This window comes from Aotus nancymaae, unplaced genomic scaffold (assembly GCF_030222135.1).
Source record: "Aotus nancymaae isolate 86718 unplaced genomic scaffold, 86718_ANA_hifiasm-v0.15.2.pri h1tg000025l, whole genome shotgun sequence".
NCBI lineage: Eukaryota > Metazoa > Chordata > Mammalia > Primates > Aotidae > Aotus > Aotus nancymaae.
In genome coordinates this window covers 15,130,079-15,147,459 of record NW_026988438.1, presented here as the reverse complement: position 1 = coordinate 15,147,459, position 17,381 = coordinate 15,130,079, and the positions used below count along the sequence as shown (strand labels likewise).

Here is a 17,381-nt window from a genome sequence, read left to right as displayed (position 1 = left end):
AAATTTTATTTATATAGAACTCTATAAAAGATTAATATGAACCAGGATGAAGATAACTTACTGGAAAGGAATATAAGGAAATATTTTGGGTTGATGGAAATATTCTGTATCTTAATTGATGTGTAATTACATGTTTACATATGTATCACAGTTATTGAGCTATACATTTAAAATTCATATATTTTATTGTGTATAAATTGTACCTGAATAAAGATGAAAAATGATAGTATTTACAAATTCTATTAACACTTATTTCCAAAGGAAAATAAAAGATAAGTGAACAATTAAACATAATTTCAAAGGAAGTCTTGCTTGAAACTATATAAAAGTATTTCTTAAAAGACAATTACTAACATTTAAGTGTGAAAAATTTTGATCTTTAGTGTATTGTGCAGAAAAGTTGTATATTTCATTTGAAATTGATTGAAGACAGCAAAGTACTTTAATCAGAGGAAAGCATCAATTAAATGTAGAAACAAGATTTAAACAAAGATTCACATTAAAATAATAAGTAATACTTAGAAACTGCATCCTAGAGACACATTATTTATATTTTTAGAAAATCAGAAGCATATAGTAGTATGAAAAGATGTTAAAAAATTAATATTAAATTGGTGAGCACAACACATTATATTGACAAGAATATACCATGACTGTAACTTGCAATAAGGAAATGTCTTCCTTGGTTTTTTCTTTAGGCTTTTATTTATTTATTTATTTTACAGGAATTAGTATCGACAAATATTTTCTTTTCTCCCTTTATTTATTGAACCACACCTTTTCTCATGCTGTCTTTTCCCCAAAAAGAAGTGAATTAATTCACCATCTCTTATCACAGTTTTTCATTTTAAAAACAAAAAACACTACCTTAGTTTTCCCTTTCTCTTATTTTCAAAGTTATATATTTAGCCACCTAAGTTATGCTATACCTCAAAATGTTTTGTTGTTTTTGTTTTGAGACGGAGTCTCACTCTGTCACCCAGGCTGGAGTGCAGTGGCACGATCTGGGCTAACTGCAATCTGCGCCTCTCAGCTTCAAGCGATTCTTGTGCCTCAGCCTCTGCAGTAGCCGGGACTACAGGCATGTGCCAGCACGCCCAGCTAATTTTTGTATTTTTAGTAGAGACTGGGTTTCGCCATCTTGGCCAGGCTGGTCTTGGACTACTGACCTCAGGTGATCCACCCACCTTGGCATCCCAAAGTGTTGGGATTACAGGCGTGAGCCACTGCTCCTGGCCATCAAATGTTTTTGAAGCAATTTTTGTTAGAGTTATGCAAATGATTCTTGAGTTCAATGGTACAGGAAATTATAAGCTTGCTTCCATTTTGTATGGCATCAAAAATGTATAAAGTACTGCAAAATGGGTTACATATGTTGTCTTCTCTTAAAATGGTAATTTTTATGGTCCTTTACTTTTTTCCCCCTTCTCTTCCTTGTGAACTGTATCCCTAAAAATCACTTCAATTACTCAGCTAATCTTTCCCCTCACCCAAGAAAACCATTTTGAAGTATGTAAGTGATGTTACTTTCTTCAGGCTTGACAGACCCTGCTGAGATCAAACCTGGTTACTTTACTTAACACTCCTTTTTGCTGGAAAGTCTTAAATATTAGTCTTTGTTAACCTTTCCACAGATTTGTTATTGGGCGGGAAAAACCAGGACAAGTGAGTGAGGTTGCCCAGTTGATAAGCCAGACACTGGAACAGGAGAGGCGCCAGAGAGAGCTGCTGGAACAGCACTATGCTCAGTATGATGCCGACGATGACGAGGTCAGTAGTGCTTGCAGATTCTTTTTTCCACATTTTCTAATTCATGAAACACTCTACTGTATAACAGTATGACAGGTTTGATGCAGTTTCTCGAGGAAGGTATGTCTATGTTGAACTAAAATTCTACCTTAGGAAAGAAATACTACTTGCATCTGATATTCACTTAAGAATCAAGTCATGGTATCCTGTTTAGAGTATGAAGTTTGTGGACACAAATAAGTCTTATCTTTTCACTATTATAAAGGAAGTCATAGAAACAAAAAAGGATAAAAACACAAAAATGTGAATAATGTCTGTCTTTATTGCTGGAATTGGGTGATTTTTCTCTCTCTGCTTTTTATTTTTTCAATCTTTTCCAAATGTTCTATGAGAGTATGTAATGCTTTTCCAAAAAAAATCAGTAAACATACCCATACACATAGAAATATACAGTGAAAAGTACTATAGATTGCTGAGTGTTTCCAGTGTCTTTTCCCCTCAGGAAGAGAAAGTTCTTTGGATCTGCTCACTATGATTTGTGCTAACACAATGCAGAACAGAGCTTTCCACTAGCACATGTTCCATAGAGTAGATACATATTGGAATAATTTTACATCCTGCTTTCTGTAGAAGATCAAGTAAATGAATAGAAGAAGCTAACCCCCAAGTGAAAACAGCTCTCCAGAACCCTTGTGTGCTGTAATATAATACAGATGCTGTTCTATTTCTAATGTCATTGCCAAATGCACATTGATATAATGGGACAACATGCTTTATTATAAACACATTTAAACATGCACATGTTTCATATTGGCATGTCAAAAGATCCATCAACAATTTAATTGTAGTATTTTATACTCCATAAACTGGTACATATTTAGATATAACAAATATTCTTTATTCCAACTGCTATAACCACAGTGGAAATTCATATATTCAACCCCTTCTTATCTGAATGTATAATTTTTCAGAATATTGCTTTCTAGCCAGGTCATAGAGATTAATAAACAAACTTTCAAATATTTTTCATGTATCTTTAATCTGAGAGGTTTTAACCCTAATGTATATTACAATCTCATGAGTATGTAATATAATGAGGATATATTCCTCACTTATTATAGCAGAAAATTAGAGGTGGTATATCCGTTAACTTTTGATCATCGGATAATATAGTAGAAAGCCCTTAAATGAATGAATTAGACTCTTAGAACTTGATTGATTTTCTTACTTGATGAGTCCATTTGAAATGGTGAGTATATTTTCATCAAACTGAGATACTTTGTATGAATAATGTTATCTTGGATTTTCAAACTAAAGAAGGAATTTCCTCAAATGTTTTGAACTTGTATCTTACCTGCTTTTCAATTCTCTACATTAGTATTTTGTATTTTATCAGAGACACTGATTTACTTTGGCTGCAAGCTTATTCTGAGATTGTAGAATCATTCTCTGCAGGTTTGATTTTTCCCTCCTCACTGTGCTAGGATTTTTGGTCTTAGGTTCAGGGAGTACAGTGACATCAAGTGGTGGAAGGGGATGTGGCCAGGCTTTCTAATCTGTGTGCCTTGGTTTCTTTGGCCTGAAAGCACAGGGATTGGGTTAGGTCATAAAATTCCTTCTAGCTTCTAATGTTCTATGAATATGAAATAAGACATCAGGTTTAATAAGGAGAGGGCAAAGAAGATAGTCAAATTTTTAAGGCACTCCAAGTGAAACATTTAGATCACAGACCACACATTTACTGCAGTTATTTTGAGGCACTGAAATATTATCACATTTATCCTTCAAAATTGATATAAGATTTTGCTTTTTTTTTTATTTTAAAGACACAGGGTCTTGCTCTGCCACCCAGGCTGGAGTGCAATGACACAAGCATAGCTCACTGTATCCTCAAACTCCTTGGCTTAAGCCAACCTCCTGCCTTGCCTCAGCCTCCTAAGTAGTGGGGATATAGGCACACAGAACCACATATTGCTAATTTAAAAAAAAATTTTTTTTTTTTTTTTTTTTTTTTTTGTAGAGATGAGGTCTCACTATGTGGTCCAGGCCTGTCTTGAACTCCTGGCCTCAAGCAATCCTCCTGCCCCGGCCTCCCAAAGTGTTGGGTTTACAGGTGTGAGCTACCACTCCTGGCCTAAAGTCTTCTTTAACTTGATAATTTGAATAGATGGAAAAAGAATATTTTTTACTTGACATTTATACTAAGTAATGTATCACATCCTAAATAGAAGATTGCTTATAGGTTTTCTTGTTTGCCTGTTTTTGTAAGGTAATCAGAGTTGTCATCTGAGCAGATATTTTCAGGGGCAAGGAAATTAAGTACATATTTAGTGGCAGGCACTTTGTTAGGTGTCTTTCCTACATCATCTCATTTAATCTTTAATGAAGCCAGAAGAGATTTTCTTTTTTTCCAACAAATGCAGCAACTGAGGTTTTTTCTAGTGTTACATCCAGTAGTTAGCAGAGTTGGAATTGGAATAAGGTCTTGCTGGCTCCAAAGGCTGGACTCGTTGCAACACACTGTGCTGTTTTTGAGTAGAGTGTACAGAACACTTCTGCTGGGTCTGTCTGTATTCAGGCAGACACAGAATAACTTGGCAACAAAAGATGTTAAGAGAATTACTGTTTGGGGTGATGGAGTTTAGGTTTTGTGATTCTTTGTTCTGTATTTCTAATAAAAGGGAAATCAAGTCTTTGGATGATTATTTTACTCTAGGCAACAGTCCATAGAATCATCTTTATAGAATTTAAAGGGAAGAATAATTGAGTACTCAAATTTTTTTTTTTTAATTAGTTTAGCTTTAAGTTAACCTGTTTTTTTCTTTCTGCAAGTTGTAGAAGTAAAAACGAAGTGCTTGCTATGTTACTTCAAGTAACTCACTTTATGGAAAAAAATCAAGGAGACTTCTCTTTGTATCTGTCTCCATCCTCCTCTGTGACTTGGGTTTTCTTCCTTTCTTGTATGTTACACACTGCCTCACCAAAATGTGCCCAGATAAATCCAACTGTTAATTTTCAGTACATAAGAGAAATGAAAGCTGTACAAATAGCAAAAATCCACTCCAATGTTAAAGCTTCAAATTATCACTTGATTCAAATTATTTTTTTCTGAGTGTAAAAAATATTAAATTGATTGATTTGAGTGCTTTTTTCCATTTTCTGTTTACTCTGTCTCCCTTTATGAATGAGGAATAAAATGTTGAAGAGGCATAAAAGAAATGAGAAGAACAAATATTGGATATGTAATAAATAAATGTTCCTTAAATAATTGAGTTAATTATATATATAATAGAACAATTTATTAATTAATATATCTGTGTTAAAACAGGCCCTGGATGTGTGTAATCAGTCACTTGGTTTTTCACTTTTGTGATTTATAGATTCATCTCATGGTTTTAAAGTTAGAGTTATTTTTATTTGACAATATCCCCTTTGACATTCCCTGTACCAGTTGGGAAAACCTTTAATTAGATACAGAGCAACCAAGTTCATCCAACTCATTTCCAGAGCCAGCTCTTAGATCAGCAATGTCTGCTGAAGGATAGATAGCTTCCGGTTTTGATCAGATCATCCAAAGTTGATTGTAACTTGGAACTTGTTACATTGACAGAGAGGAGTTGCTTGCTTGAATTGACTACCTGGAAAACATCACAACGTGATAAATAGATCCTGAAATTATAAACCTACAGTGGACCTCTAATAACTATATTGAGGAAGATTAACTATTTAAATTTTTGCTTTTTCTGTTTTTTCTTCCTTCAAATCATTAGAAGGATTTAAAATAAGCAAACGGCCAATTTTATTTTAATTTGCATTCCTGTTTTTGTTTACTTTCTGTTAAACATTCTGATTAAAAAAAAAAAAAAAAGCTAAAATGGCTTTGCCTAAAAGCTGTAGAATACAAAGGAGGATCCTGTTTAAGAAGAGGAAGTTGAATATCTGAACAATTGAAAAATTTTAAATGTATATCTGAATATATCTGTGATTCATTATTGATTTCTATTTAATAGAATTATTGATCATTTACTTTCTTTCTTTCTTTCTCTCTCTCTTTTTTTTTTTAACAATCTGAAAGGTTGCCAAGGAGGATTTCAATAAATCCCTCAGTCAGTCAGCACTATTTCATGACACTTGGGGGATATGATAAATTTTTCAGCTAGAATTTAATTTTTTAATAACATTTAATCTCTTGTCATACTCCACAACTGTCAGTGTTTAGCCTTTTAGTAGTAAGATGAGGTAATTATGGTATATATTTTGTGTAGTATCTTTATATATATTATTAAAGAGCCTGATACAATTTGAAGTACTGCCGGCTCACACTGGAAATAGAGTATAAACTGGTACTGTATTCCATATTTGAATTAGAAAATAGATATGGTCATTGAAATTAAAATAAACTATTGTACTTTAAAAATTATAATTATTTGGCTTCCTTAAATTTTCTTTTAAGACATAATATTTATTACATTGTGAAGTCTTAGCTTATGGATAGCATTTCAGAGTCTCCTTAGGCAGTAGTTCATAACAAGGTTAATCATCACTCTAGAAATTGAAACTCCTTCTAAAATATAATTGAATCTTTCTTTCATAATTTGTTTTCATTACTGGAAATTAATATCATTATAACAATATTATAGCAACATTACTTTTTAGAATCTTTTAAAGTATTGAATACAATTTAGAGTAGCTGCCCACATAGGTATGGGTGTTTATTGCTTGTGTTAGCATGTAATAATTAGAGGCAAAAATATAATGGAAGCTTTGGTTTGCATAAGTATTAAAAGGTATACAAGAATATATTTATGTTATAAAGAGTGGTAGAGGGATAACATTAAATTTGACTCTTTCTGTTTGCCTTTCCTAGTTGGAAATAGCTTGTGTGTATAAACAAGTATTGGCAGTTATGATGGCTGGCCTTTTAATAATGTGATTATAATAATGTAAATAGACTGTATAGTATATCTATAATACTGAGAAGCTAAGATTGGAGGCATTTTTTTTTTTTTTTTACCAACATGCAGCACTTAACAATGTGTATTACAATAAGCACTGGGACCTCAGTGTTTTTCTATCCTTAATTAGGCTGCTCTCTCTGCGGTGCGGGGTAAGCCGCCTTTAATATTTTTTGTCAACCGTTCTAGAACACTGTGGCTGAATTCCAAGGAGTGTCTGGCAACTGCAATAACAATAACAACTATTTTCTTAAGGTTTGTTTTTTGGTTGAAAGTAATGCTTACCTGTACTTTCCTGCTTCATATGTAAAATTAAATATTCTTCGTGTCTTATTAACTATGTGTATGTTCCGAAGAACTTCTCTAGAGCCATGTGTTTTGTGCATTGAATAATAGTTTGAAAATAATCATTCAAAAGACATTTAATTCTGAAACATAGCATATATTTTAGGTATAGGTTTGGCAATTTAGACTCATTTCTTAATATTTAGCCATGGATATTTTTAACCCCTAACACTTTAAATATTTTGTGATTCAAATTCAAAGGAAAAAATAAATGTCCAACAGCAGGTCTGTATGAGGTTTGCAAAGTAACAATGTATGTAGTGATTTATATTGTCTGTAAATCCAGTACTTTTTTAGGAAATAATCTTTTGATACAAAGTTCTTGATTTTTCCAAACACTAAATACGTTTATCTTTAAATTATAGTAGTCTTTATTTGCGTGATTTATATGATAGACATACCAAAATATCTAAAATGATACTAAACTTTAACAAAATAATTCTCATTATGTTTAGTTGCTATTAATATAGATAGCAGTGCTTAAAAATGGAGGTCAAGTGTATGTAAAAGGCAGACTGATTTATGGCAATTAGAGGAGCCTAAAGAATAAAAGAAATATAAAACCTTTTTAACAGCCTGTTTGTGAACAGACTCCAGTTTGGTTGGATCTTTAAAGTCATTAAATTTAATTATATCCTTTGGTTTATGATCCCCAAATCTATAGCAATGGTCATTATCACTGAAACCCAGAATCACAAAGTGCTTGGAAAACATTCAGTTGAAGACCCTATCCATATGTGGTGTAGCCTAAGCAGTGTACACACATGCTTCACACACCCCCCACCCACACACACACCACACATACATCACCACACACACAGCACACTCACACCACACACCTCACACACACACACCCCACACACACCACACTCACACCACACACACACCACACTCACATACCACACATATACTACATACACACCTCACACACACACACCCCACACATCCCGTATACCCACACATATGACACACCACACACACATACTACAAACACATATTACCCCCCCACACACACATACCTCAGACACACTCTGATCTCAGGGTGTAGACATCTTCCTGTACTTGAAAGATTCTCTCTAGAAATATTCTTTGTATATGGAGACGTTACTTATTAATAGCACTGTGTACAGACAGAAGAGTGGGTAGTGTCAAGTGGAGAGAGAGATTAGGATAGGAACCTTCATCTAAATAATGAAGATTCATCTTTGATTTTAAAAAATTATGATGCAAATGATTTGAATATATTTTCCTTCCCACTGCTACATTGTGATGTTATTTACTCATGAGCTAGATACAAAATACGAAATAAACTTTATGAAATTCTTCCATGTAATTAAATTTCTCGGAAAGTGTAGACTTTGTACTCCCTAGAAACTATGCTAGAACAATTCAATATTATGATGATGAAACACAGAGTTGGCAGTGTTAAAGAGATGTCATAGAAACTAACACAAATGACAGTATTTTTCTGAATTTAAAAATGTATAGTTTATAAGTTGAATAATTATTCACCAAAAAGTTCCAAAATGCTAAAAGACACAGTAAGAGATGGATGCCTGGGAGACAGACTTACTTTCCCAGGGGCCATGAGGATCCCCTGGTTTTTCTATGCCTTTTGCTTCCTCCCTGTTTTACCGTGTTTAGTACACTGACTTTGTTGCCCTTGTATGTCAACTTAAACTGTTTGCCTTTCAGGGTTCTGTTTTCATCTCTTTCACAAAAGCAGCCTTTTAAAAGTGTGTCAGTAGCACTGTGTGTATCTCTTTCTATCATTATTTATCCATAAATTTCCCCCATTAGCCTATAATCTCTTCTAAGACAGGTTTCAACGGGCTTTTGCTTACTACAACATTTTAATTGTCTTGAGAGTCCATGAATTTGCAAGAAGACCCTATCTCTATCACACTAAACCACAATCTTCTTCATGTAAAACTAGAAAAAATAAATATGCATATTTTATCCCTTGAAAACCTTTGGGACTATCAAAATAGCAACTCGGTGACTCACATTAACATGCCTTCTTTTTAGTCATAACTAAATAAACCCACAGTTAAAACAGAATAGTCAAAATGGCCTAAATTACAATGTTGCATATATATCCTTCTCTCGTTCCCAGTGTATTCACTTAGAAATAGCCTTAAATCATAGAAACATATTTTCTATCACAGAAATACATTTCCATCTGCAATAAAAACTGAATGGTGACTTGACCAAGGACTGAGATGGTAAAGCTGCTTTATCGTGGAGTTTTGGCAGACTTCATAAAGGCTTCATTCATTTTTAACTGATATTGAGGCTAGTAAGGATGTTAAAAACTCTAATTGGTTTCTGAAGTTTCAATTCCTAAAGGTATTTTTTAATTGATTTATTGAGATAAATTTGACATAGAGTGAAATGCACATATTTTAAATGTATAATTTGGTATGTTATCATCACATAGCCCCATTTAAATATCAACTTTAATGAGTAATAATTTACATACAATAAAATACACCAATTTTAAGTGTATTTAGTTAACAATTTGATGAGTAATCACCACCATAATCAAGATATAAAACATTTTTATTACCTCAAATATTTACCTTATGGAACTTTGTAGTCACTCTCAGCCTGAAACAGCTATTCAGTCAGCTTTTTGAAACTGTAAGTTAATTTCTCCAATTCTAGAATGTCATTAGAATAAAAGTACAACATACTTTTCTTGTAGTGCTTCTTTCACTCATCTTAATGTCATAATTATCATTAATACTTAAATGTTATGATGGTACTGTAATTGGCATTGCTTTGAGTTATAGTAGACAAAACCCAGGGTCCACCTGATGTGGGATGCCTAATTAGGAAACTTCACCATAAAGCTGGAACTCCATGGACTGCACTTTTCTGTAAGGTGAAAATAAATCTACCACCCCAGGGTCTGCAAGGAAAATTGCCCATGTCAAATCTTGGGTGCTGAATGGAAGGGCAAAAAAATTTTTTTTCTAAGAAATTATGATCACAAGTAGCCTTAATTTATGTACTTTTCAGAAGAAAAAAAAAGCATATCTTTCCTTGGGCATTCATCATTACTCAAAGAAAAAAAGTTAAAGTTCCAAGAAATACGAGTTTACAGTTTCAAAGAACAAAGTTCACAGGGAAATAAAGGACCATGAGTAACAAACAACAGAAAATAGAAGGGAGGGAGGAAAAGAAAAGAAAGAGAAAGAAGAAAGGAAAGAAAGATAAGGTCAAAGTCATTTTATTATCAGTTGTACCAAACTAGAACAAATATATCTAGTTGTATATAAGTTATTCCGGAAGACATAAAAACGAAAGTAGTACAACTCTGATACCAGAAATGCAGCAACACTTTGAGAGTGTGAGATGTATGAAGTAATAAGACATAACCTTGGTACCAAAACCTAACAATGATGAGAAAGAAAATACGTGTAAGTCCATCCCATTCATGAAAACAATGCAAAAAAATTCCTAAACAAAATATTGGCAAATCATATGAAGCAACATATAAAAGAGATAATATATCATAACGAAGTTGGGTTTAGCCAGGAATGCAAGTATGGTTTAACATTTGAAAATCAGTCACTTTTTATATTTTACATTGTACTGGTAGGCAAGTTAAAGAAATTAAAGAAATGAATTGTAAAGGAAGAAGTGAAACTGTTATTCACATATGATGAGATTGTCTATTTAGAAATCTCAAAGAGTACCTATAGATAAACTATTAAAAATAATATAAAATTATAGCAGCTTTGCTGGATTCATAATTAATGTAAATAAAACATCTATTTCAATATGTCTGCAAATCAGGAGAAAACATAATTTATAAGTTACCATTTACAAGATTTCAAGACATAAATGATAGGAAAGACCTTCATAGAGAAAAATAAAATTTTATTGAGATATACTAAAGAATGTGTATAAAATAGGACAAAGAAACCTTGTTTATGGATTCGAAGATTCAATAACTCGAGTCCATTAACTCCAAGTTGATTCAGTGCAATTCTAGTAAAAATAATTTCAAAAGATTTTAAAATGGAATTTGGTAAGCTATTGCTAAAATACACGTGAAAGGACAGTACACTAGAAATAACCATGACATTTCACATGCTTTAAAATGCAAATTATTATTAATATTAAACTTTAGTAAATTTAGACTTGTTAAGGCAAAAGAATGAGTAAGTTGGTCAAGGAACCCAGAAATAGCCCTTTAGATATATGAAAACCTGATTTTATGACATAGATAACACTGTAGAAGAGTTGAGAAATGTTTGGCTCATCAATAAAGAGAATATAGTGAAGTTGAGCCCCCACATATAATCCATATCCAAAATTCCATTTCAAATGGACTGACTACTCAAATGTGAAAAGCAAAAATATAAAATTTGGAAGATAGTGTAGAAGGATACCTTTATGACCTCAGTTTTCAGAAATGTTTTTAAATGAGCCACTGAGAAAACTGACTACATTAAACTTAAAAACTTCTGTTCATCAAAAGAATACCTTTAAGAAAGTGAAAAGACCAGAAGCAGGAATAAAATGTTTAAAAAATAAATAACCAAAAGTAAATTACAGTCAATTCTGAGAAATATATTTTTAGGCAATTTCATCATCATGTGAACATTATAGGCTGTAGCTGCACAAACCTAGATAGTATAGTCTACTACACACCTAGGCTAGATGGTACAGCTTTTTCTCCTAGGCACAAACCTGTACAGCATATTACTGTACTGAATACTGTAGGCAATTGTAACACAATGGTATTTGTGTATCTAAACATGGAAAATGTACAGTAAGAATATGGTATAAAACATAAGAAATGGTACACCCCTATAGGCCACATACCATGAATGATGCTTGCAGGACTAGATGTTGCTCTGGCTGAGTCAGTAAGCAAATGTGAACACTAGGACATTACACTATTGCAGACTTTATAAACACTGTACACTTAAGCTACAATGAAATTATTTTAAAATATTTTTCTTTGAAAATAAATTAACCTTAACTTACTATACCTGTTTTATTTTATAAACTTTCAGATTTTAAAAAACTTTTTGACTCTTTCCTTTTTAATAACACTTAGCTTAAAACACACATTGTATAGCTAGCTGTACAAGAATATTTTTTATCCTTATTCAGTAAGCTTTTCGCTGTTTTTAATTTTTTACTTTTTAAATCTTCTTGTTTAAAACTAAGACACAAACAAACACATTAACCTTTGCCTACGTGGTCAGAATCATCAATATCTTCTACCTTCATGTCCTGTGCCACTGGTAGGTCTCAGGGCAATAGCACATGGAGCTGTCATGTTTCATGATAACAATGCCTCTTCTTGAATACCAACTGAAGAACCTGCCTGAGGCCCTTTTACAGTCAGTCTTTTTTTATAAGTAGAAGGACTACACTCTAAAATAACAGTAAAAAGCATAGTAATTACCTAAACCACTAATGTAGCTGTTTATCATAAAGTATCATGTACTGTACAAAATTGTATTTTTATACAACTGGCTGAACAGTAGGTTTGTTTACACCAGTATCACCACAAACATGAGTAATGTATTGTGCTATAACATTATGACAGCTTTTCAGCTTCGTTATAATCTTATGGGACCACTGTCATATGTAGGGTCCAGCATTGACCAAAATGTCATTATATGGCACATGACTATATAAAAAGTATGTGTGTGAGCCAGTAAGGAAAGACTACAATGGGCCATTGGCTTGAACAGGCATGTCTCAGAAAAGGAAACCTGCATAGCAGATGATGTCCAAATATATTAGCAATCAGCAAGTGAAAAACCAAAATAAAATGCTACTACATACCTACTGAATTGATTTAAATCAGATATTTTAAGTTTCAGTGAGGATGTGGAGTAAGAATAACTCTTATTCTCTGCACATAGGAAAATAAATAAGCCCAATCATTTTGAAAAACAATTTGGCATTATCTAATAAAGTTGATTTAACAATTATATTTTTTGCTAACTACCCTAGTAAAACTCATAAACATGAGCCATAGACATGTATAACATTGTTTTTGTAGTAGTAAATAAAACATTGAATATATATGACATCTCTATCAACAAGAGAATGGATAAATATATTATGATATGGTCGTACAATTAAATTTTATGTTGATGCAGCAACCCACAACAATGGGTGGAATCTCAAGAGCATAGAGTTAAAAGCAAAAAGGCACAGAAAAATACCCACAATATTATTCCATTTATATAAAGCATAAAATCTTGTCAAAATGATACATTGTTTGGGTATAAAAATATAGCAAAACTTAAAAAAAAAAAACTCAGAATGATAAAATTGGTAAAATTCAGCAGAATTACTCCAGAAGAGTAAGCAAGTAAAATGGACTCAAAGAGACACACACAGAGGACTTCAATGAAAATGAGTGGTCCTGTTCCTTTTCTTGAACTAAGTTGTTAGTTTATCAGTGGTCGTTATATAATTATTCATTATGTTTTAAATTTATTTCTTGAATAGGCTTTATGTCAACCCAGTATTTAATATAACTTAAAATCTGCCATGTATAATACATTTAGCAGTTTTGTGATTATGTGGATATAAAATGAAAATCACATAGTTTCTCCTTTCTGAGGACTTATAAAATGGCTTAAAACTCTGTGTCTTCAACTTGCTTCAGTATGAGAGTATCATGGTACTTCTTTAAAAATACAGATTTATCCACCCAGCCTCAGACCTACTGAATCTGAATATGGCTTGCAGGGGTGTCACCTGCGGATGTTTGTGGGAAGGGGTTGGATGTAATCAGTATTGGAGTGGCCCAGTGTAAAGATTCCAGGAACCCTAAAGTAAAGATCTTTGAGTCCTGGTATTGCAGACACTTTGCAAGAAGGAATGGCTGCCACAAACCACAAGACAGTCATGTGAGGAAAGGACTAGAATTATTCTCCCTGGAAGGAGATTGTACGATTCAGACTATGTTTATCATTAATCTATAAGATAATCCATGTAATACCACCAATGATATTTTTGTTGGTTTTATTTTATTTTATTTTATTTTTTTATTGTATTGTATTTTAGGTTTAGGGGTACATGTGGAGAACATGCAAAATTGTTGCATAGGTACACATGTGGCAGTGTGATTTGCTGCCTTCCTCCCCTTCACCTATATCTGGCATTTCTCCCCATGCTATCTCTCCCCACCCGCCGCTGTCCCCTCCTATTTCCCCCCAACAGAGCCCAGTGTGTAGTGCTCCCCTCCCTGTGTCCATGTGTTCTCATTGTTCAACACCCATCTATGAGTGAGAACATGCGGTGTTTGATTTTGTGTTCTTGTGTCAGTTTGCTGAGAATGATGGTTTCCAGGTTCATCCATGTCCCTACAAAGGACACGAACTCATCGTTTTTGATGGCTGCATAATATTCCATGGTGTATGTGTGCCACATTTCCCCTGTCCAGTCTATCATCGATGGGCATTTGGGTTGGTTCCAGGTCTTTGCTATTGTAAACAGTGCTGCAATGAACATTCGTGTGCATGTGTCCTTATAGTAGAACGATTTATAATCCTTTGGATATCTACCCAGTAATGGGATTGCTGGGTCAAATGGAATTTCTATTTCTAGGTCCTTGAGGAATAGTCACACTGTCTTCCACAATGGTTGAACTAATTTACACTCCCACCAACAGTGTAAAAGTGTTCCTATTTCTCCACATCCTCTGCAGCATCTGTTGTCTCCAGATTTTTTAATGATCGTCATTCTAACTGGCATGAGATGGTATCTCAATGTAGTTTTGATTTGCATTTCTCTAATGACCAGTGATGATGAGCATTTTTTCATATGTTTGTTGGCCTCATGTATGTCTTCTTTTGTAAAGTATCTGTTCATATCCTTCGCCCACTTTTGAATGGACTTGTTTGTTTTTTTCTTCTAAATTCTGGATATCAGCCCTTTGTCATTTGGGTAAACTGCAAAATTTTTTTCCCATTCTGTTGGTTGCCGATTCACTTTAACGACTGTTTCTTCTGCCGTGCAGAAGCTGTGGAGTTTGATTAGGTCTCATTTGTCTATTTTGGCTTTTGTTGCCAATGCTTTTGGTGTTTTGGTCATGAAGTCCTTGCCTATGCCTATGTCCTGAATGGTTTTGCCTAGATTTTCTTCTAGGGTTATTATGGTGTTAGGTCTTATGTTTAAGTCTTTAATCCATCTGGAGTTAATTTTAGTGTAAGGTGTCAGGAAGGGGTCCAGTTTCTGCTTTCTGCATATGGCTAGCCAGAATTCCCAACACCATTTATTAAACAGAGAATCCTTTCCCCATTGCTTGTTTTTGTCAGGTTTGTCAAAGATCAGATGGTTGTAGATATGTTGTGTTGCCTCCAAGGCCTCTGATCTGTTCCCTTGGTCTATATCTCTGTTTTGGTACCAGTACCAAGCTGTTTTGATTACTGTAGCCTTGTAGTATAGTTTGAAGTCTGGTAGTGTGATGCCTCCTGCTTTGTTCTTTTTGCTTAGAATTGACTTGGCTATGCAGGCTGTCTTTTGGTTCCATATGAAGTTTAAGGTGTTTTTTTCCAGTTCTGTGAAGAAGGTCATCGGTAGCTTGATGGGGATAGCATTGAATCTGTAAATTACTTAGGGCAGTATGGCCATTTTCATGATATTGATTCTTCCTAACCATGAACATGGAATGTTTCTCCATCTGTTTGTGTCCTCTCTTATTTCGTTGAGCAGTGGTTTGTAGTTCTTCTTGAAGAGGTCCTTGACATTCCTTGTTAGTTGTATTCCTAGGTATTTTATTCTCTTTGTAGCAATTGTGAATGGCAGTTCGTTCTTGATTTGGCTCTCTTTAAGTCTGTTATTGGTGTATAGGAATGCTTGTGATTTTTGCACATTGATTTTGTATCCTGAGACTTTGCTGAAGTTGCTTATCAGTTTCAGGAGATTTTGGGCTGAGACGATGGGGTCTTCTAGATATACAATCAGGTCATCTGCAAATAGAGACAATTTGACTTCCTCCTTTCCTATTTGTATACCCTTTATTTCTTTTTCTTGCCTGATTGCTCTGGCTAGAACTTCCAGTACTATATTGAATAGGAGTGGTGAGATAGGGCATCCTTGTCTTGTGCCAGATTTCTAAGGAAATGCTTCCAGTTTTTGCCCATTCAGTATGATATTGGCTGTTGGTTTGTAGTAAATAGCTTTTATTATTTTGAGATACGTTCTGTCAATACCTAGTTTATTGAGGGTTTTTAGCATAAAGGGCTGTTGAATTTTGTCAAAGGCCTTCTCTGAATCAATTGAGATAATCATGTGGTTTTTGTCTTTGGTTCTGTTGATGTGGTGAATTATGTTTATAGACTTGCATATGTTGAACCAGCCTTGAATCCCCAGGATGAATCCTACTTGGTTATGGTGGATAAGCTTTTTGATGTGCTGTTGCATTCGGCTTGCCAGTATTTTATTGAAGATTTTTGCATCTATGTTCATCATGGATATTGGCCTGTAGTTTTCTTTTCTTGTTGATTCTCTGCCGGGTTTTGGTATCAGGATGATGTTGGTCTCATAAAATGATTTGGGAAGGAATCCCTCTTTTTGGATTATTTGGAATAGTTTCAGAAGGAGTAGTACCAGCTCCTCTTTGTATATCTGGTAGAATTCGGCTGTGAACCCATCTGGACCTGGGCTTTTTTTTGGGTGGCAGGCTCTTAATTGCTGCCTTGACTTCAGACCTGGTTATTGGTCTATTCAGGGTTTCGACTTCTTCCTGGTTTAGGCTTGGGAGGAGGCAAGTGTCCAGGAATTTATCCATTTCTTCCAGGTTTCCTAGTTTATGTGCATAGAGTTGTTTGTAATAATCTCTGATGGTGGTTTGAATTTCTGTGGAATCTGTGGTGATATCCCCTTTATCGTTTTTTATTGAATCTATTTGGTTATTCTCTCTTTCCTTTTTTATTAATCTGGCTAGTGGTCTGTGTATTTTGTTGATCTTTTTGAAAAACAAGCTCCTGGACTTATTGATTTTTTTGAAGGGTTTTTCATGTCTCTATCTCCTTCAGTTCTGCTCTGATCTTAGTTATTTCTTGTCTTCTGCTAGGTTTTGAGTGTTTTTGATCTTGCTCCTCTAGCTCTTTCAATTTTGATGACAGGGTGTCAATTTTAGATCTCTCCTTCCTTCTCATGTGGGCACTTATTGCTATATATTTTCCGCTAGAGTCTGCTTTAAATGTGTCCCAGATATTCTGGTATGTTGTGTCTTCGTTCTCGTTGGTTTCGAAGAACATCTTTATTTCTGCCTTCAGTTTTATTTTTTTTAATAACTTAAATGCTTTAACTTGGTTCTATTTGATGATCTGCTAACAT

The 17,381-nt window shown here is 34.0% G+C and overlaps 1 protein-coding gene across 9 annotated transcripts in view; it reads left to right on the top strand.

Annotated features, from left to right (window-relative positions):
- Positions 1 to 17,381, top strand: part of PPP1R9A (protein phosphatase 1 regulatory subunit 9A) — a 362,431-nt gene that overhangs the window by 258,002 nt on the left and 87,048 nt on the right. For 5 of the 9 annotated variants that reach the window (XM_064380380.1, XM_012450782.3, XM_064380381.1 and 2 more), the window contains 2 exons: positions 1,635 to 1,770; positions 6,894 to 6,959. In XM_064380380.1, the coding sequence (XP_064236450.1) occupies positions 1,635 to 1,770; positions 6,894 to 6,959 (202 nt within the window). The remainder of the gene's footprint in view (positions 1 to 1,634; positions 1,771 to 6,893; positions 6,960 to 17,381) is intronic. The other 4 variants (XM_012450788.2, XM_064380382.1, XM_064380385.1 and 1 more) reach the window with 1 other exon arrangement.